The 27,298-nt window shown below is 38.1% G+C and overlaps 1 protein-coding gene across 1 annotated transcript in view; it reads left to right on the top strand.

Annotated features, from left to right (window-relative positions):
* Positions 1–3,808: 3,808 nt before the first annotated feature.
* Positions 3,809–27,298, top strand: part of LOC109075104 (potassium channel subfamily T member 2-like) — a 52,826-nt gene continuing 29,336 nt past the window's right edge. Inside the window, 9 exon segments of the mRNA XM_042719153.1 lie at positions 3,809–3,952; positions 11,305–11,388; positions 11,912–12,006; positions 17,136–17,313; positions 17,963–18,127; positions 20,102–20,238; positions 21,329–21,392; positions 22,433–22,541; positions 22,661–22,769. Of these exon segments, the coding sequence (XP_042575087.1) occupies positions 3,809–3,952; positions 11,305–11,388; positions 11,912–12,006; positions 17,136–17,313; positions 17,963–18,127; positions 20,102–20,238; positions 21,329–21,392; positions 22,433–22,541; positions 22,661–22,769 (1,085 nt within the window).

The following is a 27,298-nucleotide window of genomic DNA, read 5'->3' as shown; positions in this document are numbered from 1 at the left end:
CCGCGGGTTGACGAGCTGTTGGATCGCCTGGGAAGGGCCCGGTTCATCTCGACCCTCAATCTCACCAAGGGCTACTGGCAGGTCCCCTTAACCGAGCAGGCCAAGCCGAAGACGGCGTTCTCGACCCCTAGTGGCCACTGGCAGTACCGGGTCCTTCCCTTCGGCCTGCACGGGGCCCCCGCCACCTTCCAACGCCTAATGGACATCCTTCTGCGGCCCCACCAAACCTATGCGGCCGCCTACCTTGACGACATCGTCATTCACTCAGAGACTTGGGAGGACCACCTGGAGTGGTTGCGGAAGGTGCTGTTGTAACTCCGCCGGGCTGGGCTGACCGCCAACCCCCGTAAGTGTCACCTGGCCCTCGCCGAAGCCAAGTACCTGGGCTATCAACTGGGCCGCGGCCTCATCCGACCCCCGTAGAAGAAGGTGGCAGCTATCCTCTCCGCGCCGCGGCCCGCCACCAAGACACAGGTACGAGCCTTTTTGGGGTTGGCGGGATATTACCGCTGTTTTATCCCTAACTTCTCCTCCTTAGCCTCTCCCCTGACAGACCTGACCAGGAAGGGGCAACCGGAGAAGGTCCCGTGGAACCCGGAGACGGAGAACGCATTCCAGTGGGTAAAAGCTGCCCTCATGTCGGCGCCCGTGCTCAGAGCCCCCGACTTCAACTGCCCCTTCCTGTTGCAAACGGATGCATGGGTTGGGAGCCGTCATCTCCCAGGTCCTTGACGGCGAGGAACACTCGGTAATTTATATCAGCCGAAAGCTGACCCCAGCGGAGCGACGGTACGCGACCGTCGAGAAGGAGGCATTGGCCATCAAGTGGGCAGTCCTGGAGCTCTGCTATTACCTCCTCGGCCACCAATTCACCCTGATCACTGACCATGCCCCTCTACAGTGGATGGCCCGAGCAAAGGACACAAAGGACACAAATGTCGGTGGTTCCTCGCGCTCCAGGACTTCCACTTAACCATACAACACCGGGCGGGGATGGCCAACGCAAACGCCGATGGTCTCTCAAGGATATGGTCAGCTTTTGCAGGTTTTGCAAGGAGCAGATGGAACAATGGGGTGCTGATGGTCTGCTTTCAGGGAGAGTTGTCTGGGCCCCTTCAAGATGAGTTAGCCACCCAAGAATCAGCTAATGATCTCGAGTCCCTCATTGCAATGGCCATCCGCCTGTACAATAGCCAGAGAGAGCAGAGGCGTCTCAGTCCTGTGAACAGGTCTGGTTCCCCAGTTTGTGTTCCTTCATCCAGGGCTTCCCTGGTCCCTGAACAGCTTCATGATTCCCTGGAAGACATGCAGTTGGGTCCTTCCAGGCTTTCTCCTTACGAGAGTACGAGAGGTAATGTCGCATGAGGGAGTGACATTGCCTCTACTGCAGGGCTTCCGGCCACTTTTGCTCCACTTGTTTCGAGCTCTCGGGAAATGGTGGTCCCCGCTCAGCTACAGGAAGGCTGTGATGGGGAAAATTAGAGCTCCTCCAACTAACACCGTCCTAGCTGTTCCAGCCACTCTGTCCTGGAAGGGGGACCCGCATCCGGTCCAAGCTATGAATGATTCCGGTGCTGCAGGCGACTTTCTGAATCTATCCTTGGATAAGGAACATAAGATCTCTACCCAACTCCTTCCTCACCCCCAGGCAGTTACAGCATTGGACGGCAGACCTCTGGAAGCGCACAGAGTAACAGAGGCCACTCAGTCACTGTGACTTACCATCCTTCAACACCAGCAGGAGGAGCCCTTCTATCTGATTGACTCTCCCAAGTTTCCTGTTATCCTGGGTCACCCTGGCTGCGCAGACATAATCCCCGGATCGACTGGTCCGCTGGCACTGTTCTGAACTGGGGTTCCACTTGCCAACTCACTTGCCTGTTTCAGAGTCTCTCAGCCGCTAGTTCCGAGTTTCAAGAGTCTTTCTACCTGTCTCAAGTTCCTAGGTCAATCATCAGTTCAAGGCACTGTTTAGCAAGCCCTGGGCCAACTCCTTACCACCTCACCGCCCCTACGACTGTGCCATTGAACTACTCCCTGGTTCATGCTCTCCCAGGGGTCCGATCTTCTTCTTGTCACATACTCCTTTAGATCCTATTCCTCCTCGCTTTTTTAAAGGATCAATTTGAAATTATGGGCCCAAATATATTATCTATTGTGAATAGCTCTTTAATTAATGGTGTTGTCCCACGCTGTCTTAAGCAAGCAGTGGTCTCTCCCTTACTTAAAAAAAGCAGGCCTTGACCCTACAGAGCTGAATAATTTCCACCCAATTTCTAAATTACCATGTTTATCTAAAGTTTTAGAAAAGGTTGTTCTTTCTCAAATTACCCCCTTTTTAACTGCATATGATATCCTGGATAAATTCCGTTTGGGATTTAGAGCTGGTCACAGTACGGAAACTGCTTTGGTAAAAGTTGTGAATGATTTACTGATGGCAGTTGACTCTGGGTTGGGGTTTTAATTATGCTAGATCCCATTGCTGCCTTCAACACTGTTGATCATTCAATACTTTTAAAACGTTTGGAGTGTGATGTAGGCATCAAAGGAACAGCTTTAAAATGGTTTCACGCACATCTGCATGATAGAACTTTTTTTGTTGTTGTTAATTTTGCAAATACTTCATCTTCTGTGGCTCCTTTAAAATATGGTCTTCCTCAAGGTTCTATTCTGGGCCATACATTATTTTCATTGTACATGTGCCCACTTGGATCTATATGTTGTTGCTATGACATTTCCTATCATATGTATGCTGATGAAACGAACACTCGCTACAAACCTTATTACTCTGTCTGGAAGAGGTCAAAATTTGGTTGTCAAAAATTTTTCTTCAGCTAAATGAAAAAAAAATCTGAATTAATTACTTTTGGTCCACCAAAATTTAAAGAGATGATTTCCAGTACTATTGCTACTTTAGAATTAACTATAAAAAAAACTGTGTAAGAAACCTGGGTATCATAATTGACTCCACTCTTAGCTCTGACAATCAGATAAAGTCTGTAGTAAAAAGTAGTTTTTACCAACTTAGAATGATCTCCAGGTTAAACCCCATTCTTAGTTTTAAAGATTAAGAGACCATTGTCCATGCATTTATTACATCAAGATTGGATTATTGCAATTCTCTTTATGTTGGGATCTGTCAGCGACAACTATCTCGTCTGCAAATGATACAGAATGCTGCAGCCAGGCTTTTGACAGGCACAAAAAAAGGGATCATATTACTCCAGTATTATCTTCTCCATTGGCTACCAGTTCAGTACAGGATCGATTTTAAGATTTTATTGATGGTTTTTAAAGCACTTCATAACATGTCCCCAAGTTATATCACCAATCTTTTAAAGTACCATACATCGGCTAGGACACTGAGATCAGCAGATAAACTGTTACTGGCAGTTCCTGGCTCCAAAAGAAAGTCTAAATGTGATAGAGCATTTATGGTTGTGGCTCCCAAATTGTGGAATAGTCTTCCACTTCATATTCGGCAGGCTCCATCCTTAGAAGTTTTTAAGTCTCAGTTGAAAACTCATCTTTTTGCATTAGCTTTCGCAGAGGAAAGACCTTCTAGAGACCTTTCACAGAGGAACAACCCTAATGTGTAATAATCTGATAAAGCGTAGTTGTCATCTGTTTGTTGGTTCATAAAGTGGTTTATTCTTATTAATTATGTTAGATTTTATTGTTTTTAATCTTTTGTATATGCTTTCTATTATATGGTGAAGCACTTTGGGCAACAAAATTGCATTAAAATGTGCTATACAAATAAATAAAGTTGAAAGTTGAAGTTGTCTCCCCCCCCGAGCACACAGCAATGGATACCTACATCAAGGAGTTCTTGGCAGCCGGCATCATCCGTGCCTCTACTTCTCCATCCGGAACAGGCTTCTTCTTTGTGGGGAAGAAAGACGGGGGTCTTAGGCCATGTATTGATTACCAGGGCCTCAACAAGATCATGGTTACACTGAAAAAAGTGTTTCATTTATCCAATTAAAATAAATTAGGGTAATAATTCACATCTATTTTTTTTTTTAACTTGAGCCAATGAAAAATAAATAACTTGCTCTTTGGCAAAGTTTGGCAAAGTAATTTATTTTTCATTGGCTCAAGTTAAAAAATATAGATGTGAATCATTACCCTAAATTCTTTTAATTGGATGAATGAAACACTTTTTTCAGTGTAGGAAATGATACCCCCTTCCTCTCATGGCCACTGCTTTCGAGCTGCTACAAGGGGCTTCCATATTTACTAAGCTGGATCTATGCAATGCCTACCATCTTGTGTGGGTCCAGCAGGGGGACGAATAGAAAACAGCCTTTAACACCTCCACAGGCCACTATGAATATCTTGTGATGCTGTTTGGGCTCACCAATGCCCCCGCTGTATTCAAAGCACTAATTAATGATGTTCTCTGGGACATGCTTAATCGATTCGTCTTTGTACACCTAGACGATATCCTCATTTTCTCTAGGTCATTGGAGGACCATGAGGGGCACATCAGCAGGGTCCTCCAGAGACTTCTTGACAATCATCACTACGTGAAGCCCAAGAAATCTGCTCCCATTCTCTCATTCCCAATCCTGAAAGACCTGTCAGGGTGGAGGTGGACACCTCTGAGTTGGGTGTGGGGGCCATCCTGCCACAAAGGGGTGAGGATGGAAAATTGCACCCTTGCGCCTCCATGTCTCATCGCCTGTTGGATGCTGAGTGGAAGTACCACATTGGGGATTGAGAATTGCTCATGGTAAAACTTGCCTTGACAATGCGTGTACACAGAATTGATCCTTTTTTTTTTTTTCATATCCTTGCTTCTGAATGAACACAAACACACAAAATTATCTCAAAATAATTGTCCCTGCAAGTATTCTTAAACACAGTCGGTTATGTCTTAAGTAAACGTATACAGTGGAGAAAGAAATCTCCTGTGCATCATTATATTGGATCCGTGCATTCGGTCTTAAAGAGGCAGTAGTCTATAAATACCTGCTGTTCCATTAGTGCCACCTGCTGTCAGAGAGTGATATTTGCGTCTCATTCACAAAGCTAAAAGAGGCCATTCTGTTTTTGCATCAAATTTATAAAATATACAATCCAAATAACATGTATTTCACTTTATTTTGTGGATAGTAATTTAAATACAGTGGTTGCTTCTGATTTTAAATAGAGCACAGGCAAAGCCTTTCTTTATATGTAAAGATTTATTTTCGTTGTATATTTTTTATTTGATTTGGGATTTGTTTTAAAATTTCAAGTTAGTTTTATTATTTAACATTTCAATTTCACAAAGAAATATGCAGCATTTTGTCTGAGAAATAATAAAAGGACAACTTTTCATTTATAATTATAATATCAAATCTCATTTAAATAATAAATAAATTGTAAGAAAATTGTATTATGTAATCTGTATTGTAAATTTTATTAGTTTAGTGAGTCGTTACCTCTCTGCACTGTTTGCAGTTTTGTTGTAGAAGACAATTTGTGCAATTGTTTTTACTAAATAGCTGCAAAGCCCCCCCCCCCCCCCCTATTTTTTATTTATTTATTTTTTTACTGTGTTTGTTATTATACAACACTGATTGCATTTTCTTTACTCCCTAAATATTTTTTGGACACATCTATATTGTTAGTAAACTAAATAGACCTGTTTTTCACTGAAAAGCGCCTATTGTAATAAATGGCTATAACTTGCTTGGGGAATGTTATATAAAGACAAAATTTTATTTGGAAGTGTAAAACACCCTGATCCAACTTTCTAAATTAAAAAAAAAAAAAAAAAAAAAAAAAAAAAAATCCAAACTTCAGTAGTTTCTGTTTGAGTACACAGTAAAAACAACCCAGTTGTTGTATTTTTCTTAAAATTTTGGAAATTCATTAATTCTTAGGGAAAACAAAAGGAAAATTTGGACTTTAAATTAGCTAGACTGAAACTTCAAGTTATCCTGTTTATAATGATATACGACTTGACTGCTAGAATAGGTTTTAAAGAACAAAGAAAAGTGCAGTAGTGTCAGGTGCCCCAAAAATGTTCTAGGTCTTTAAGGGTTAACTCCAGAACAGGGTTGCAAAAATTATATTTTCAGCCATCACTCAGTAATGTTAGTCAATTTGTAATTATTAATCAATTTCAACGATCCATAAACTAAATAGGAATAGCGATTGCTTTTAATAATAATAGGCTTAAATGGTAAATGTCCACGCAGAGCGCGTTCATGTGTTGGTCTCTTCTGCTTTTATTCATTTATTTACATACACAAAATATATGGCCGATGCATTAATGTCTATAATAGCTGATTTTAATATGCAGTGACAAAGAAATCGCACCTGTGAGAAGAAGCTGCTGCTGAGGGGAAGCTGCTGACATTTGACATCAATATTTGCATCAGCATTTGTATATTTGCGGCCATCAATCACAATTACCAGATGTGAGCGTTTAATCTGGGAAGAGAGACAAAGGGATTCGAAAGAGCGACTGCGCGTTGATATTACTTTGCAGCTAGACCATGAAATATTAAGAATAATTGTAAAAAGGCAAAGACACAAACAAACTTTTGAGCTTATATGAAGTTGTCGTACTGATCTTGTAAAGAATTTATTATTATGGCCAATGGAGAAAACGAAGTGGCACCCTTGCCTCGACACAGATTCAGGGATGTTTTACTTCGAGAGCAGACACAGCAAAACGATGTCAAGTAAGTGCTTCTAGATTCCTCCGTGTTGTCGAATGACTCAAAATTGAAACCCTTATATGTTTTTGTATTGATCTGTTGAAAAACAATGTGCTAACTGTATTAAATAACTCCAATGTGATGAAGTGCAGAAACAGAAAACCAGAGCATCACATTTGAATAAGCAGCTATTTATGAGAGATAACAATCATTCCTATTGTTTAATTCTGTGCTTTGCATACAGGGTGCAGGTTGACTTCTACTTCAGTTTCAAAGAACGCCTGCAATTTTACTTCATCAAAAACCATCGATCCAGTATGTCTCAGATTTTTTTCTCTTTACACTTTATTTTTCTGTTAAATTCTTAGATCTTAAAATTATGATTCATGTTTCCATAATACAAGGAATTCAAAACATTATAAAAAATGTTTTTGAAAAATATATTTTTAAAGAACACTGTTTAATTTCACGCTGGTCTTTAATTTAGTTATAATATTTTAAAATGTGTGTTTTGTTCCATATTTATGTTCCAAAAGTCTCACTTGCTGAGTGTATGTGATCACATGCTTTTTTGTACTACCTGTGTCTAAAATGGTTTATAAACACTGTTTTTGTATTATTCAGGTCTCAGTGTGCGAGTTTTTTATCTTTCGCTCAAGGTGTTAAGCTGCATTTTGTATATATCCAGAGTACTGAATGACTCAAGTGAAGCTGATCATAAATGGTATATTTTTTTATTGTTGTAATTTCTTGGCTCTAATTCCTTATATACAGTCAGAAGGACAATATAATAAAACATGTGCACCAAGTTGAATGAGTTATGTAAAACAAAGCTAGAAAAGAAATACATTGCCTCATTATGTAAAGTAACTTCTTATATTCTGATTACTACATTTTTCTATTCAGTTTACATAGGCCTGCTGCTGTAAAAATGACTGTTCCGTATTGATACTTGATATTTCTTCTCTCCTCATAGCTTGGACTTTCCGTACAAGAATTATACCCTGTTTGAAATCAACTGGTATGTAGTTCCAATGAACTATAAACAGAAATTGAATATAAAATTGCTCTGATTTATTCATTTGCACCGTTTTAATAATCCTGTATTGTTACCAGGAACCACTCGCTTTGGGCTGCACAGGTAGTCTTGCATATAAATCTCACATTTATAATAACATATAAAACACGTAATAAACAACCATTTCTGACTTTTCTGGGTATTCTAGGATTCTTTTGTGCAAGTTATGGAACCGATATAGGCTAAGGTTATTAATAAACATTAGAATATTGACTTGTGTTTGGTGTATGTATTTAAGAGTTATTTCCTTTAGGTGTCTGTTGCAGTCATATGTTTATTCATAAGAATCCTGCTGACATATCTACGATACAAGGTATGAATTTTTCCCTTTTTTTTCTTTGCTTTGTCTTAGAAGTTAGTTTACAAGAAGCATTATCTAAACCAACACTTCTCAAAGTCAGATCCGGACCCGCCTCCATTTCGTATTTTAAGAGCAGTAATAATTATATTTCCTACTTTGATAAACGCATGCTAAACTTGTCAAAACTGACCCCACAAATAGATTTCCCAAAAGGCGTCTACTTCGTTGAATAAACTGAGCACTGCACATTTCAAAATCAAAATGCGGCATGGGTGTTTTATATGAATGTATCTTTGAAAAGACCGTCTTCAGAAAGGCTTGATTTCACTTTCCTTTCGTTTTTCCTGTAACGCCTGTAAATTTGGCATTTATTTCACAAAACAAATGGAGTTCATGTAGCAGCCATTTAGTTTTTTACTGTTGATCTTAGATGCTAATGGAACCTGCTTCAGGAGAATAAAATGATATAAATATTTCAAATAATTTCCTCAGAAATTGGAAGATGGTGTTGACATGGTTCTGACACAGGAAATATTAACATTAGGAATTAAAATATTCTAAACCCATAAAACTTACCAGAGCCTGTCTGACACTGATACTCTGCGGGTCGTTTAGAGTGACAGTTGCCCCTGATATTCCCTGATTTTATTATATTTTAATGAATGTCTGACAGTGTTGACAAAAAGTGGGGACACAAACTTTGAAACAAAATCTTATGAAACATGCATGTGATACTGAAAAACAACCTTGCTTTGATATGAGATATTATTAAGAGTTGCTTTTGATAAAACAAGCATTTTTATAGCATAAGAATGACTGAACCCTTCTCTGTGGACACACTGTTTTAGATGTAGTGAGAAGACAATAAGTGTCATAGATTTTACATAATAATGATAAAATTCAAATAACTGTGTTAAATACATTCTATTATTAACCCCCCATAATATTTACAATTGAAAATATTTGTATTCTTAAACCTAATAGCAGTTGGAATTGCTGGACATGTTTTGTCCCATGTCTCAAGAACCTCTTAAGGAAAAAAAAAAAGCCAAAAACATCGGCATCATATATTGGCCATCGGCTGCCCTGATTTCTAAATATCAGCATCGGCCAGAGAAAAACCCATATGGGTCGACCTCTGTTGCTGACACTTAAATTATTTGTTTTGCCAATTTAGCTACTGTTATTAATGTATTTTGAATGCAAACATCACTTTATTATTATTATTTTAATAGTGTTGATGCATGTTTTTATGCACGTTTATTAAAAACATTGTTCCGGACCTTTGACATTGATGAAAATTCAGATGTGAACATTTGAATATAGACTTTGAGAACCCATGATCTAAACAATGACCCTGAAACCATGGTGCAAAATTAACAAGTAATACAGGCAACTTTCCATGCAAGTAGATTAATAACATCTGTGATCATTCTGTCTGTTTGTGCTCTCTCTAATGATCTAGGGAAACATATGGCAGCAGGTACTTCAAATACCGTTTATCTTGGAAATGATTGACACTGTGCCCTTTGTGATTGGAGTAAGTATATAATTGGAAAACTGTTGACACAACAAAAAGTTGAAACTAATAGTGTCATTAATATGTTCATCTGGTCTTAATCAGTGTTGTTTGCTAAAGCAAGCATATCTTGTACTTAAGCTTATACATAGGATTAGAGATTTTCCTAAATATTAACTATCCAGAAACCAAAATATCATGAAGACTCCTTTTGACTTGGGCTTATAATTAGACACATTAATTAGACACATAGAATACAACATAGCAACACCCTGCCAACCACAAGAACACCCTAGCAACTACATAGCAACTCCCTGGCAACTATCCTGCCTGAACGTCCTAGTAACCACATAATAATGCCCTGACAACCACCCAGACTACCCTAGCAAGTGCATAGCAACACCCTGGTAACCACCCTAAACACCTTAGCAACCAAATAGTAATACCCTTGCAAATACCCAGACCATCCTAGCAACCACATAGCAACACCCTGGCAACCATTCTGCCTGAACAGCCTAGCATCCATAAAGCAATGCCCTGGCAACCACCAGGTAAATTCTAGAAATCACATAGCACTGCCCTGGCAACTGCCCAGAACACCCTAGCAACCATAAGCAACTCCCTGGCAACTACCCTGCCTGAACAACCTAGCAACCACATAGCAATGCCCTGGCAACAATCCTGAACACCCTAGCAACCACATACTGTAGCAATGCCCTGGCAACTGCCCAGAAAACCCTAGCAACCATGGGCAACTCCCTGGCAACCACCCTTCCTGAACAACCTAGCAACCACATAGCAACACCCTGGCAACCACTCAGAATACCATAGAAACCACTGAGCAATGCCCTAGCAACTACTCTGAACACTTTAACAACCACACACAACTCTCTGGCAACTACCCTGCCTGAACATCTTAGCAACCAACTAGTAATGCCCTGGCAACCCCCAAGACTTTCTTAGCAACCACACAGCAACGCCCTGGCTATTTACACTATATAAAGGAAACGTTAAAGACAAAAATAATTTTGTACTGTGGGATGTTTTGAGTTAATTGAATTCCCTATGTATAATAACCTTGTTAAAGCTCATGTATGTTCTTCCGAACTTACTTTGACTGAGCACTTTCATATGAAGTGTTTTTACATATAATATAATTTCTTATGTGTTATCACTGTCAGACTTTCAAAATCCTTCATCTCTTGAATTAAGATTATAGTAATTTAATTAGTCACCATGAAATCAGTTTAGCACTTCTTTTTACGTTGAGACCATTCTGATTGTTGCATTTTAAATTTCCACCACTAGAAGACATTTTTATCACTCACCATGGTGTCAACTTTCAGCGGCAATGTGGATTGATGTACTGTAATTGCCAGATGTGCTACACTACAAATTAAACAAGAGAACCCATTAAAAGCATCAGAATAGCATTGTATTACTAAATGGCCTTTGCATGGCAGGAGGCATTGTGCACATCAAAAACAGGCAAAGCAACAAATTAATATTATTCAACATATAGCTTTTTGCAGAAAATATTCAGATGTAACCTTCTTTATAATCGTTAACATTTTCATAAGTAACTGTAATTTAATTACACATTTTTTCTCAGTAACTGTAATGGATTACAGTTATATTTATTTTGTAATTAAATTATGTAACACTGTTTTTTATGGATTACATTTGTATTTTAGTAAAATGATTCACTTTTTTCTAAAAATGTAATGGTTGCTCTTTGTTGTAACAGATTTTTTATTGTCCTTTCCGAAACCTCTTCATTCCTGTGTTTCTGAACTGTTGGCTGGCAAAACGTGCTTTGGAAAACATGGTTGTGAGTATATGTTTGGAAGAAAGTATCAAAAAGTGTCAACAATGAATATATATTGTATCTAAGGTTCTGTCATGAAACTCTAGATGGCGCAGTCCAATAGGTCTAACTCAATCTGGCGTAATAACGTCTTTATCACATGGCGCAGCTGATTGGTTCTCTTTTGTATCAGCAGCCAATGAGCTCGCTGCTCAACATTCACACCTGGTACACCTGTATAGATCTGCTATGGAGTGATCATGTATGCTACAGTATATATGTTATATATGTTATATATATCATAACATATGTTATTTCATATATGTTGTATGTGCAGCAGCAGTATTTCCTACATGCTCATAGTAGCATGTTTTGGATGTGTTGGCAGAAGTAAGTCTCTGTACTTGCTCTGCAACAGCAGCAGTGTAGCAGATCTATTCCACCAAGACTAAACACATTAACATTGCCATGCACATTACCATGCTAAAACCTGGGAGAGTTGTCATGACAGAAATATATTGAATTTTTTTTTCCCTGTGGCTTTCAGAATGATCTTCATCGTGCTATTCACCGGACACAGTCAGCCATGTTCAATCAGCTCCTCATCCTCATCTCCACTATCATCTGCCTCATTTTCACTTTGTGAGTTAGCCAAATATCCACTCACAACACACACAAATTTGACCCCAAACTGCTTGTCAGGCAGGCTTTCCCAACAACTGTCTCTCCTAGTCTTAATCAGTGTTCGCTCTCCTTTGGCTAAGACTGCAGTATTAGCCATGCAGCATGATCAGGGTCTGTGGTTTCTGCTTTTAGAGGGAGAAGCACTTACTCACCACAAATGTACTTGTCCATCCATGCTCACATCCTTATTAATCCCTGGTGTGTTGCCAAGCTAATTGTAAAATAGATTGGCTCTAAAAAGTGTTTGACATTTAAAGGATACATTACACAAACATGGAAGGGGGAAGATATGCATTGGGCCCAGAGCCTGAAAGGGGCCCCAACTTTGCAAATGGTTACAGAGAAAAACAGGGCTTCATACACTTAAAGGGATGATTCACCACCAAAAAAATTGTGTCATCAATTACTCACCCTCATGTCATTCCAAACCTGTGTGATTTTCGTTCATCTTCAGAACACTAATTAAGATTTTTTTTGATGAAATCCGAGAACTCTCTGACCCTCCATAGACAGCAAGAGTCCTACAATGGTCAAGTCACAGAAACATAGTACGAAAAACTGGTCCATGTGCTATCAGTGGTTCAACCGTAATTTTATGAAGCTAAGAGAAGCATCACTCACATACCACATCGTGTTAGGGTGACATGGAGGAGAAGAATTGTTTAATAAATTTGTTATTTTTGTTTTATATTGCACACAAAAAGTAGTCTCGTAGGTTCATAAAATTACGGTTGAACAACTGATGACACATGGACCAGTTTTTCTTACTACGTTTCTGTGCCTTGACTGTGACAGGACCCTTACTTTCTATGCAGGGTCAGAGAGCTCTCGGATTTCATCAAAAATATTATGGGTATTTATATAAACGTCTTACGGGTTTGGAACAACATGAGGGTGAGTAATTGATGACAGAATTTTCAGTTTTGGGTGAACTATCTCTTTAATGACTGAGGATTACAATACCAGATTTTTCAAGTCATTCTGAACCAGGGGCGTAGCAGCAGACTCTGATGACAGGCCCCCTCAGTTTATTATACAAATATAATATTTGTTAAATTATTGTTTCATCTATTTTAACACAATTAGAGCACTATTATAACATCTCAGATAACTACAATAACATGTGTTTTTGCACAATTCTTGATGAGTTTGACTGACAGCAGTGTTAGCCAATTGTTATCCAGGCTGTTTTGGGCATGTTGCACATGTAAATTCGTGTGTGTTCACCCATTCAGCTGGACTGTAATTTGCAGCTGTGTGTTAGAAAATGTAAGAAAAACAGCAGCAATGCATAATTCTGTAAAAAAAAAAAAAAAAAAAAAAAAAAAAAGGTTCTTTCAGTTCCACGAGTGACCGGTTCATTCTGAGAAGCCGGGAAACACTACTGTCAGACCAGTTATGAATGTCATTTGAGCTCAGTCAGTGATTTCAGTCAGTGTTCAAAGTCGCTTTTTTTACATATACAAAAAAATCCAATACCATATAAATCCAACAATCACCAAAAAGACTACGGCGATTAACTGCAACAAAAACAAAACCATCTCGAGATTAAAGTCATTATATATATATATAAATCTACGGAAGAGGATTAGGGCCAAGCAATAATAAAAAAATAAAACCATCTCGAGATTAAAGTCATTATATTGTGAGATTAAACTCATTAAATTTCGAAAAAAAAAAAAGTCTAAATACAATCTTGAGAATAAACTCATTAAATTTCGAGAATAAAGTCTTTGTGTTTCGAGATTAAACTCGTTAAATTTCGAGAAAAAAAGTCGAAATACAATCTTGAGAATAAACTCATTAAATATCGAGAATAAAGTCGTTGTGTTTCGAGAAAAAAACTCGTTAAATTTCGAGAAAAAAGTCTAAATACAATCTTGAGGATAAACTCATTACATTACACGCCATTAATGGCAATGCCGTACTGTTTTATTTTATCATAGCTGTTCAAGTGCCAGAGTGCATTTGGGTGAAGCCAGCGATAACCTTGCATTTGTCCTCTGGTTGTCATTTCATGTTGGACAAAAGCGAGTAGCCTACATCGCGCAAATTGGACTGATATTTTCTTCTAAAAAGACCTAGCCGCTTGCAAATTCTCTTTAAAGTTCGTATGCTAATTATTATTGTGTCATAATTAGCTAAAGTTGATAGTATTTCTTTGTTACTGAAAGAAAATCTAAAATACCGCTTGACTAAGTGATCCAACTCTGCCATGTCCTCTATAGGCTATGCAATGAACACTGATCGAATGCGTTATTCTCTACATTTCATTTCGACTTTTTTTCTTGAAACACAACGACTTTATTCTTGAAATTAAATGAGTTTATTCTCACGATTATTTCGACTATTTTTCTCAAAATTTAACGAGTTTTTTTCTCGAAACACAACGACTTTATTCTCGAAATTTAATGAGTTTATTCTCAAGATTGTATTTCAACTTTTTTTTCTCCAAATTTAACGAGTTTAATCTCGCAATATAAAGACTTTAATCTCGAGATGGTTTTATTTTTTTAATATTGCTTGGCCCTAATCCTCTTCCGTATAAATCTTGTGACTGATGCTGGGAATTAACTGCACCTGTTTTCTAATTTGTAGGCCTATTAATTTAAATAATGAATTGAAAAACAAACAAAAAAAAAATCACAAACATGACATTTCTGAATAGATCAATTTTATAACCTTTAGTTATATCTAATTTGGCATTTTCTATTAATGTAGGCCTGTTACATTATTCTGATTATTATGCCTATTAATGTTATTAAGTTACTTTTATTATTAAATTAATAGGCTACTACTATTAATTTGCCCCACAATAAAAAAAAGGTATTTCAAAACAGATTTATTATACAATGAATTATAGGTCTATATTTAAAATGATTAACACTGCAATCATCAATAAAAAAGCTTAATTTTAAGCACCACCTTTTTTTAAAATAAAACAACAACAACCTGTTTAACACGAAATATGTTTCTTCTCTCTTTATTTATTTATTTTTTACATTTATTTATTTATTTATTTATTTTCCACTATCCTATGTTTGGGCGACAAGAGAAATATTAAGGGAGTAAATTAAAACATCGTCGCTGAAAATGAGTGTTTAAGTTTGTTTAAGAATGCTGTTGTCACTGATGCAAACTCCAATATATACAAATAATTATTCAAAAAATATAATTTCCCAGCAGCCAGTAGGCCCTTCACAGTATAACTCTTGCGCAAAGTTTGCACATTGCTTGTGTGCTTGTTGCTTGTGCACGTTTGCACGTTGCTTGTGTCCAACACATCAGCATGTCTCTCAACAACACATAGTGGTGTTTTGTTTTTGAATGATTCAGTTCTTTTGAGCAAATGATTTAATGACCCATTCATAAAGACAGTGGTCACTTGCTTTTGTTTGAATTAATTGGTTGAATGAATGATTCTATGATTTAATGATTAAGACTTGCTGCCACCAACTGGCTGTTTAGATTCGTATGTACAGGTAAAGATGTAATTTCATTTTTTCCCAACATTTCTATTAATTTCATTTTGAAATACTTAAAATTGTATATTTAGAACACTAATCTCACACAATTATTAATGGAACTGTAATTGCAGTGTAAATTGATTTTGATAAATGATAATAAGGATTTTCTTCAGACTGATTTCATTTATTTGGTATAATAGCCCTATATTGTATAGTGATAATTAGCGTATATTAAGTAATTAAAAAGACGTTCAACAGTACATAACTTTATTTTTTATAAATAAATATGAGAGAGCTTAGGTTAGTGGTGCAGTAATACTGATGTAATGTAGTCACTATATGTTTGTAAGTAATTTACAATGACTTTGAATGTGGCTCAGCCAATCAGAATCAAGGACCAGAACTATCCTTTTTATAACATGATTTTCTGTGAAAATCTGACTTTCAGCAACTAGTGTCGGCACTAAAATATATGGGCAAAATGTGCATATTGTATTCCAGCCTTAAACCACAATTTAAATATTTGTCTGAATGTTTAAAAATAAGACAAAAAGTATATGAACTGTTTGAACTTGAGGAGAAATTATGTCATGCATCCACTAAAAATCACCAAAACATCAGTTGGTTAGTTCAGAGAAAAGCTCTACCATAATTGTTTTTTTTAGATAACATATCTGCAGATTATCTGTTGTAGACCTCATCAACATTAACTTTCTTTTTGTTGTCAACAAATTGGAGGATTTTCTTTTATCTCAGGACTAAAGCAATATACTAATTTCTATGTGTGCAAGTGTTCATCATTAGAAATCCATTGACAGCACTACACAATCACCATTACACTGCCAGTTAATGCATCTCAATGCTTTTAGTGGAGATTTTCACAAGCTGTTTGCTCATAGACTTGATGTCATTTGGAGGGCTAATGCAGACAGAGAGTCAGAGCAAAAGATCTTTGACATTTACTAATCCCATCACTTCATGACCATTTGCCACAAATGCCAATGTGTGACGGTTTTACCCAGAAATGGATAATGCATATCTCACGTCTCTTCATAAACAAATATTTGTGCATATATGCATATACAAATATTTTTATGCATCATGCATGTAATATATAGCATGGTCAGTTTACATGCATGGCCATCATGCTGATTTTATGCTGCTTTTGTCAGCATTTACTGATTTTGTCTCTGTGCAAAGTTCATAAATAACTTTGAAACATCAAATTGAATTGAGTGGTTCATTTTAAACTCTACATATGGTCAATCATGAATAGAAAAAATAATGAACAGTATATGAATCATGACAGATCAACAGTGGCATTGCTTTTCATTAACGACTTGCTAAAATCATACTAATGTAAAACAAATCCATGATCAAGATTGATCAAAATCGCATCATACAAGAATATGCAGAATATGCATAGCGAAATGAAAACTTTCTATTGCAGGACTGTGTTGTAGTGAATGTTTCAATTCTCTTTCATAACGAGTACAATTTGTAAACATGTAATACATTAATACATATATTACTGTAGTATACAGTCTCTCATGTGTTGCAGACCTAACATGGACTCCTTTGTGTTGTCTGCTTTTGTTCATTTGTTCCTCCTCTCTCCAGCATTTGTGGTGTTGAGCACTTGCAGCGTGCTGGTACAAAAGTCACAGTTTTCGACTCTTTCTACTGCATCGTGACATTCTCTACAGTGGGGTTTGGAGATGTCATTCCTGATATCTGGGCCTCCAAGTTGCTGGTTGTTATTTTGATATTTGTGGCTTTAGTAGTCCTGCCTATCCAGGTAAGTTTGCCTTGATACTAAACTCTAAAACAGCAATGAACCATTGTAGACCATATAGCATGATATACTATGGAAAATGGGGTCCCACTTTATATTAAGTGGCCTTAACTACTATGTACTTACATCAAAAAAATAAGTACAATGTACTTATTGTGTTCATATTATATTGCAAAACACTTTTGCTGCTATTGAGGTGGGATACGGGTAAGGTTAGGGACAAGTTTGGTGGTATGGGTAGGATTAAGAGTGGGTTAAGGTGTAAGGGATGAGTCAATAGTGTAATTATAAATGTAATTACATAAATTAATTACAGATGTAATTACAGGCAGGTATTTTTCAAATATAAGTACAATGTAAAAACATGTATGTACACAATAAGTGCATTGTACCAAATTATTTATTAAAATGTAATTACATTAGTAGTTAAGGCCACTTAATATAAAGTGGGACCCTTGAATGTTTTTACTTTTAAATTTTAAAGGGTTAGTTCAGCCAAAAATGGTTTCAAAATGTTCATACACTTAATACCTAAATCCCACGATGGAAGAAGTACTGTATAACCTGCAGCCACTGTCACGGCAATGCAATTAAAGAATGAGAGCTAATACAGTGCATTATGGTGTTTTCTCTGTGTGCTGTGATGTACTAGTTTGAGGAGCTGGCCTACTTGTGGATGGAGCGGCAGAAGTCAGGAGGAGATTACAGCAAACAAAGAGCAGAAACCGAGAGACACGTGGTGCTGTGTGTCCGTTCAGTCAAAATCGACCTGCTGATGGATTTCCTAAATGAGTTTTATGCTCACCCCATACTTCAGGTACTTAACAAAAATAAAATATAGATGCAAGCAGCAATTAAAAGTGTTCAGGCACCTTAAGGCCCTTATGCGCAATTGTTAAATGATATTGTGTATTATTTAGCAAGCTTGTAACCAGTAGCGGCGCCAGGATTTTTATTGTAGGTGGGCCTCCAGAAAACTGGATGGGCCAGTTAAAATAAGACCCCCCCCCCCCCCCCAAAAAAAAAAAAAACCTTTCCCTTCATCTCCGTTCCAGCGCTTTTCTGCGGCACTGAGGAGGACAGCAACTTGTATCGCTGTCCTCCGCTCAGTGCTGAAAGCAAGCGGACAAAGAAATACACCTTAATTGTTGGCAGTAAGCTAAATTCATTTATCTCCTATGAACGTTCAATACACAAAAAGACTGAAACGGAATTATATCTTTGGAGGTTCTGTTTCTCTCCATTTATTTACAACACGGCGGGCAGGGAACTGTCCAAAATTATTTAATTGTTTCTTATAAATTCAGAATGACAAGAAGAACTATATCGGCATGAAATAACAGCAGCATTGAATCTGACACAGCTGCTAAACACAAACAGCAGGAAAACGGCCAGACACTAACGATATCGTTACCCCTAACTTTTAGCCTATACTTGCCTTGCTGGTGTGAGGGTGTGCCTACTACGGGAGGACTTGATGGGGAGAGGGCGGCCGAGCAGGATGGTAAGTCGCAACTTAAATTTGCAGGAGTTTCCTCCTGCTGTTCCTCGGAGCATTTCTTGCTGAATTTAAAATAAAATAAGCTGCTTTGTTTTGTTTTACGTTTCATATCGGCAAAACTGTCTGTGTCTGTCTTGAATGAATGACGTCCGCCAACGTCATTCATTTCATTGGATCACTTGCTGGTGGGGTAGAAGCCGCTGATTGGCTGAGAAGATTTCGCTCAAAGCTTTCCTCGGGCTGGTTATTGGATGAACCGCTAGAATGAAAATCACTCACTACTCATAGGCCTGGGCCAAAATGGGTGGGCCCGGACCTTAAATGGGTGGGCCCAGGCCCACCCGGGCCCAATGGTAGCGCCGCGGCTGCTTGTAACCACCTAAATCAGCGATGAAAAAGACCAATTTCAGCAAAATCATGTAATTTTGCCATATAAATACAGTATTATTAACTTTTATATAACAGTTATAATGTCACCTATGGTCAGATCTCCATAAAACTTTGCATGTTTCTTAGAATCATATGTTGCATGTGCTCAGCTGATTTTGTGAAGTGAGTTTTCGTTTAGGATTTATAGGATTTTGTGTACAATTGGCTATTTTCTAAATGATCTGGTTATAGCTATCCAAAGGCTAAATTTCTAAAGTATTGACCTAGAGAGTCTAGAGACTTGTACTGCAAAGAACTAGTTCACAAAAGTAGTTTTTTTTTTAAAATCTCAAAATATTTTACTGATTGACAGCAGTGGTTCCAGAGGCAAAGTTGTTCAGAATGAGGAGAGCTATCATATGATATGAGTATTGTGTGTATGTGTGAAACACCTTTTGATTGCAGTAGCAACCACAAGATACACAAATGTCCTGACATACAGTAATGGCATTTAGGACAAAGACACCGCATGACAGCTTTCAAGTCGATTGGACAAAGGATGGTGTAGTTATAGCCATTTTTATGTTTTTCTATTTTATAGCAGCACCAAGTGGCCAATCGCCATGAACCAATACATATGAGAACCCAATTTGCTAAATAACTCATTCTGTTCAAGAGTTTTTAGTAAAAGCAGCCTCGCCCACTTTGTACATTTTAGTGCCCCCTAGCGAAAATGAATGGTAAATTTATTTTTTTCTAATAACTTTTGATATTCGGACTCCAGGGAATCATTCAGCCCTGGTTTGGTTCCAGTCAGGCAAAAAAAAAACCTAGGACTATATTGCAAAAGTAGGTTTTGTGAAAAATTCAAAATGGCTGATTTTTTTCAAATTCTGTCTGTTTGTCGCTGTTGTCTTCCAGGAGTACTATGTCATCATCCTTTGCCCAGCAGAGCAGGATGCGGCGGTGAGACGGGTGCTGCGGATCCCGATGTGGTCACACAGAGTCATATATCTGCAGGGCTCTGCCCTCAAAGATCAAGATCTGACCAGAGCAAAGTGAGTTTGAAGACATTTATGTTTATCTGCTGTGATATCTTGAGAATGATAAATTATCATATTTGATTTTTTTTTTTTGAGTGGGCAGTCAAGAGATATATTTCAAACTTCATCTAATTTTCATTGGGAATCACATTTACATGGAACAGAGCTTAAAAGCCAAAGTGTTGCCTTAAAGGATTTAATCATAAAAAAAAAAAAAAAAAAAAAAAATCTAATCAGTATTTTTGAGAGAAAAATTTTGTAAGATATCAACACTTAAATAAATTTTCTGACACTGTAGCAAAACTGGGTTAATCTTTATTTAACAGTGTCCTTGTTACAGTGCAATTGTACATTTAACCCATATGGAAAAATATATATATATATATTTTCAAATATATTTTTAAATATTTTTGCTAAAATATGTTCCAAAATATATTTATGCACATATATTTTCAAATATATTTTTAAATATTTTTGCTAAAATATGTTCCAAAATATATTTATGCACATATATTTTCAAATATATTTTAGATTTTTAAATATGTTTTTGGCCATTTTTGTGTATTTTTAAAAATGTATTTTAACAATATAAATATATTCCCTCCTAATATTTCAATCCAAAAAAATAAAAAAAATAAAAATACATTTACATGTCACATTTGAAGAAAAAGCTTATTTGAACATAGAACACATTTTGATAAAAAAATCAGCAAGGAACATACTTTATAATGTTCTGTTTTTTACAATTTACTGTGTATATTTTTTTAAAATATCAACAATGTAAAGATTGAAAATAATATTTTCAATTTCACAAATATATTTAATCCACTGCTTATAGCATATATTTAACATATATTTTGGCCAAAAAAAAGAAAAACACATGTAAGTATGCATCATTTACTGTTATTACTGTAGTGAGTACGTGTAACGTGTAACAAAGACACTGCAAAATAAAGAGTTACCCAAAATTTTGTTTTAAACATAAACATTTAAAAAAAGCTAACTAAATTCAAAATGTTTACACTTTAAACAATTAAAGAAATGCCAATGGTGTAAGAAACTTAATGCAAGATATTCTCAAGACTAAACAAGACTTTCCACACAGGCTGGGTGATGCTGAGGCTTGTTTCATTCTGACCTGCCGTTGTGAGGCTGACCGCAATGCAGCTGTAAGCATTACTGAGATTTTTCATCAACAAATGAAGAAATACATAATTATGATTAATACATTCAAAGCATTATTGTTAAAGGAGTAATGAACTACCTTTTCTTTTTATTCTGAACTGTGTTTTGAGGTCCACATATAATGTTATTAAGATTTTTACATCAAAATACATGATTCAGAACTAGTTGACCACCGTCATTAGAACACTCTGTTTGAATAGGCATGGCAGATTGTGGATTGTGGATTGTGTCCAGAAGAATAAGCTATGGTTGGTTTGCGTATGTTTGACAGCTTACATCCTTAATAGATGGACACTGCTGTGATTTAGCTTAAAAACACATAAATTCTCAGTACATGTCAAACAATCTGTAAAAACAGACGAAGCAATAATGATCACAAAATAAAAACACACACTTACTCACACTTGTGTGGTGGTGTGACATTACTGTCAGATCCAATATAGTCGGTACAGCATCATAATTTAGTTTCAATCTTTATGAAAGTCCTGCCTTATTTGTAAACGAATCTGCTGTAAAATGAAGTGAACAAAGTTCTTACTGATGTGGACTGGAACTTCTTTAAAAATGAAGTTCATTAAATAAAGTGTATCGATTTTTTTCTGTGTATACCTGTGTTTGCCGCTCTTGTCATTTACCTACTACGTGTGTGAATCAGTGGGCGGGGCTAAACAGGCAGCGCTGTAGAAGCAGGTGTTAATCGTCTTCTGCGGAGGTGGGGTTTATCCACACTATTACGTCATAAAGTGGCACATTCCATAAGCTGTCATTTTGTAAGACAGGCTTCAATATACGCTGTTTTTAGACTAACAAAAACGTTTTGAGTTCTGAAACTTTGAAACTCTGAAACTGGGATATTTTAATAGTACAATGACCTCTTATATGTCAAAAGATAAAGGTGTATTTTGATTTCTCAGTTCATTACCCCTTTAAGTCATCAGTGAAGTGATGGGACATACAGAATATGTTTATTTATGATAATTTCTATGAATATTCCATGTTTAATAACTTATTTGTTTCTTCTCAGGATCACCAGACCATCCTGAGGGCTTGGGCAGTGAAGGACTTTGCTCCAAGCTGCACTCTTTTTGTTCAGATTCTCAAACCAGAAAACAAATTTCATGTGAAATTTGCAGGTACTATTAAATCAGTCTTTGTAGGTGATTACAGAACATTTCAAACAATGTATGAATGCAGCGAAAGGCTTTGACACAGCTCTTTCTCAACACAGTTGTACTGCTATTTCGCCCCCCAGATCATATTGTTTGTGAGGAAGAGTTTAAATTCGCTATGCTGGCCCTGAACTGCATCTGTCCTGCCACGTCCACCTTAATCACCCTGCTGGTGCACACATCTGAAGGCCTGTGAGTACACTAGCCTGATGACATATCAAAAGCACTTAAAGGAATAGCTGGTCCCACTTTACATTAAGTGGCCTTAACTACTATGTACTTACATTAATATTGTATTGCAAAGCATTTTTGCTGCTATTGAGGTTGGATACGGGTAAGGCTAGGGACAGGTTTGGTGGTATGAGTAGGTTTAAGGGTGGGTTAAGGTGTAAGGGATGGGTCAACAGTGTAATTATAAATGAAATTACATGCAGGTATTTTTAAAATATAAGTACAATGTAAAATCATATATGTACACAATAAGTGCATTGTTCCAAATGATTAATGAAAATAAGTACACAGTAGTTAAGGCACTTAATGTAAAGAGGGACCAAATGGTTCACACAAAAACATTTTGAAGCTTGCACCACAGCAAACCCTAGAAGTAAAAAAAAAAAAAAAACTACTGTCACTAAAGACAATTTAGTAAAATTAACAGTGGAAAGCTGAGGACATAAATATTTTTACATATGCATTTGTAGGAGCGTCCTTTCAGTTGCAAAATTTATGGAGTTAAATAAGTGGGCATTTACACAACACTAAAAACGTAAAATGTTTTTTATATTTTGGCCATTCATTTATGCGACAATGGCATTTTATAGGCCTGAAAACACAAACTTTTGAAAGCCATACCATTATTGTCTGTGTTTAAACTATAAAATGTGAATTCATGAATACAGTAAAAACATGCCAAGTCATACATGAGCAGACGTGTAGTTCCCCTTCTAGGGAACTCCATGCTGCGCCCCCTAGGGGACACATTGGGGAATGCAGCCTGCATGACCGATGTCTGAAGCACGTGTGAAAAAACACCTGGCCCAGGACGTCGTTGGCAGTGTTCCCAAAAGTATAAATGGGCACCTGCTGAATACGTCATCCTCTTTGCTGTCTTCAGGAGCCGTCTGTTTGAAGTGCGTTTGACAGACCAATGGCGGGTGAGCATTTTTGGAGAGTGTGTGCCTCTGTGCCCGAGGTTTCTTACACTTGAGGACACACATGATCTATGCATCACTTTAGAGCTGTAATCGGGCCTTAAAAGTTAGGCCCGACAGGACCCGAGCCCGACAGATTTCGTCCCGAGCCCGACAAGTACATTTTGATTGACAGCTTTTTAAAAGCCCGAACCCGTTTACAGCCCGACATTATTCAAATGTGCGCACGCATACAGCTCTTTTTCCTTTTGTCAAGAATGAGTCATTTATACATGTTTTAACATAATTTATTCATGACTAACTTAGGCTATAGGCCACTTGAAAGTTGGAACAAAGAAATAAAATAAGTCCTCTGTAACATCGTAACATCTCAGCACTCTAAATAGGCCTAGGCATAGGCTCATTTAGCCTTTAAATAGGCCAATGTACCAATAAAAATGAGTCTTTCTTAACAAATTAAATTAAGTTAAATTCTAAATTAAGATGGGTATTTGGCAATAACGAAATTACGAAAAAGGCTCCGCAGGATTTGCTTCGCCACTAGCAGCTGAAATTTAATAAAAGAATAATGCCAACATTAGCCTACATTATGCATTTAAGACTCAATTAATATTTAGTTATAATTTGAAAAACCTTTACTCACCAAGATTAGGCTAGGCCTACATGTTTTTGTGGAGGAAAATTATTGAATCCACTGTAGATGGCTTCAGCACGTTCCTGCACTCACTGATGGTGCGTCCAGCAATATAACCCACTGGCTCATTATTCTCATTATAAACATGGTCATAACTTTTCCACACCTCAGACTTTGCTTTAGTTGCTGGTGCAACCAAAACGTAATCGCCAGAGGCAAGCCTCCGTTTCACCTACTCAGCATACATTTTCGCGTCTTTCTTGCGCTGATCGAAACCCATCGCATGACCGCTCATTTACTTCGCAAACCGGAGCGCAAGCCCGAGCCCGTGTAAAATGATATAAATTAAGCCCGAACCCGACCGAACCCGCTGGGTCCCGTCGGGTTCCGGCAAAGATCTTCAGCTCTACATCACGTGTCTTGGTCTGGAGCTTGTGCGCTCATTGTGAGTGTCTCCAATGAGAAGCTCCATTCGCATATGTCACTCTTCTTGAATGATGAGTGACAAGTGTTTACGTCTCGCGGTTCAGATCCTGCTGTTGCCGAGGCACAGCGAGGACTCGAATTGCGGGATTCGCGGCTTAAGGACACACATGTTCTATGTGTCATGTGTCTTGGTCTGGAGCTTGCGTGTTCGGTGCTCGATAACTCCGAGCGCGATCATTATGAATGTCTCCAATGAGAAGCTCCGTTCACCCCTCTTGATGAGTGACAAGCATTTGTGTCTCACAGTTGGGGTCCCACTGCTGCCAAGGCACAGCGAAGCCTCAGCTCGTGGGACTTATGGGGTTAAGATGCTCTTTTGGGTTATCGATCCCGTGTGTAGTGCCTAAGTCGAGCACCGCCAGAGGGAATGAGTGGCTCCGTGTTTGGATTCTAACACTTAAGGGCATTTTCGCATTTGTCTCGGCAAAGAGCAGGCATGTTCAGAGTTACGCACTTATTGTGATGAGACATGATGTCTAGGCTCCGCTCGCATTTATTTCTATTCCCAAGGGATGCGGGACGAAGTGTTTGTGTTTCGTGGCCCGGTTCGCCGTTGATGCGGCACAGTTTATCCCAGTTCACTGGGATTGCTTTGATCTGCTGTATCCGCACACCCTCTGTGGAGAAATGCTTGCAAGCTTTCTTTTCCAGGGTGATTTCAGCACCTAGAGTGGTTATGGAGAATGTTCCTTCCTGTAATAAGCCAGACGGTTTTAGGAGTGGGCTGCCTCCCAAGGCTTCTGGGTATTTTTAAGTGGGCGGTCCCTCTGAATCCGCTTAGTGAGGTTGGGCTGAGTGCACTGCTCCCCCTCTTCAGGGTTTTTAATTGAGCAGTCCCTGCTCAGAGTATAGCTGTCTGCAGATGGTTATGCTCCAGCTTAAGCTTACTTTGATCTGGAATATGGCGGTCTGAGAGCAGTTTTGTTCTAGCCTAGCTTGGGTTCCCCTTGGCACAAGCTCTCTCAAGTAAGCGCTGAAGTCTTTGTCCTGTCTTCAGCCTTATCGGAGGGAACTGCTATTCGAGGATAGCTGTGTCCAGGCCTCTTGTGTTTTTGGCCAAGGCTTACATCAGGCTTTGATCTCCAACTGATGATGTTTATGTGTTCCCTCTTAGCGAATCTTTTACTGATAGCCCAGATCTTCCTCTTGTGAGCCCCTGGTCAATGACATGGTGCTATCTAGGCTAGCTGTGTATGGTTATTCTGGTCTAAAAGCCTTCATAAGACCTTTAGGACATAGTTATCTGGGGATAGCTGTGTTCTAGCTCAGCAGCTATTTCTCCTTACTGGGATTTAAGTAGCTATCTTTGAGCTCCTCTAGAGGCTTTCTAATTTAGTCTCTTCAGTGGTGTTGTGTATCCAGGCTTATATGGCTTACATAGCATAGCTATCTGAAAATAGTTGTTCTCTTAACTTGGGTGGGGGGATGTTTCCCTTGATCTAATCGGGTTCCCCATTTCTGCCAAGTTGTGTGAGTGGCCCCTTTCTGAAGAAAGGCCTGATGTACGTCTGTTGCTTCCTTGGTGCTCCCCCACCAGGTGGACAGGCATGTGCCTCAGCATGGCATGGTTGGATTTCGTGGAACGTGGAGTTCCCTAGAAGGGGAACGTCTCGGGTTACGCATGTAACCATTGTTCCCCAAGAGGGAACAAGACACTGCGCCCCCTTGCCATGCCCTTGGCCTGCCTGTTAACACCTCCTTCAGACAGCTAAGTGGATGACCTATTCAGCAGGTGCCCTTTTATACTTCCGAGCACCCCACCTTTAACCCTCTGGAGTCGATTAACGCGTATACGCGTTTTGGGGTATTTTCTCCTGATAACCCCGAAAAGAATTTAAATTACACTTTCAGTTTTGATCGTACAGATAAGAGCAATACATCAATCGAATCTGTAAAGGGTCTACCTTTTTTTTGTATACAGACATAATAACAACAAAACTTTGTGCACTTATAAAATAAAGATAACAAACAAAGAGTGCTGTCTGCAGCCTTTGTCTGCGCTGATCTTCATTTACAAATGCGTCATTAAAATGAACTGTAACTCAGTGAATACTCAACACAGAGACATGAGAGAGATATCTATAGAAAGCCTGACACGTCTACTTTTAAACTAAACAAGTGCTGCCGAAAACAAGTATTCTGTGATAAAGTAATCCATATGAAAACAACGCAATGTCCGTTTTTCACGTCTCCCTTCATTATCTTCTAATGTGACCACGCCCCCGCGCTGAACGCGCTTTTGAGATGATAATGTTTCACTGAAGCGTGCGACTTGAATACGCCCACACAACAGAAGACAACGCAGCAAGATTGTTCTTCAAGTTTTTTTTTATTTTACTGTTTGCTTCGCTATGAGAGGAATAAGACATAATTCACCCCAAAAAGATGTGATGTGGTTGAGGATTTGAGATTTGGATTTCCTCAGAAAAAAAGAATGAAGCACTTTATTT

Source organism: Cyprinus carpio, chromosome B2 (assembly GCF_018340385.1).
Source record: "Cyprinus carpio isolate SPL01 chromosome B2, ASM1834038v1, whole genome shotgun sequence".
In the NCBI taxonomy this organism is placed as follows: domain Eukaryota; kingdom Metazoa; phylum Chordata; class Actinopteri; order Cypriniformes; family Cyprinidae; genus Cyprinus; species Cyprinus carpio.
This window is presented reverse-complemented; position numbering and strand designations above follow the sequence as displayed.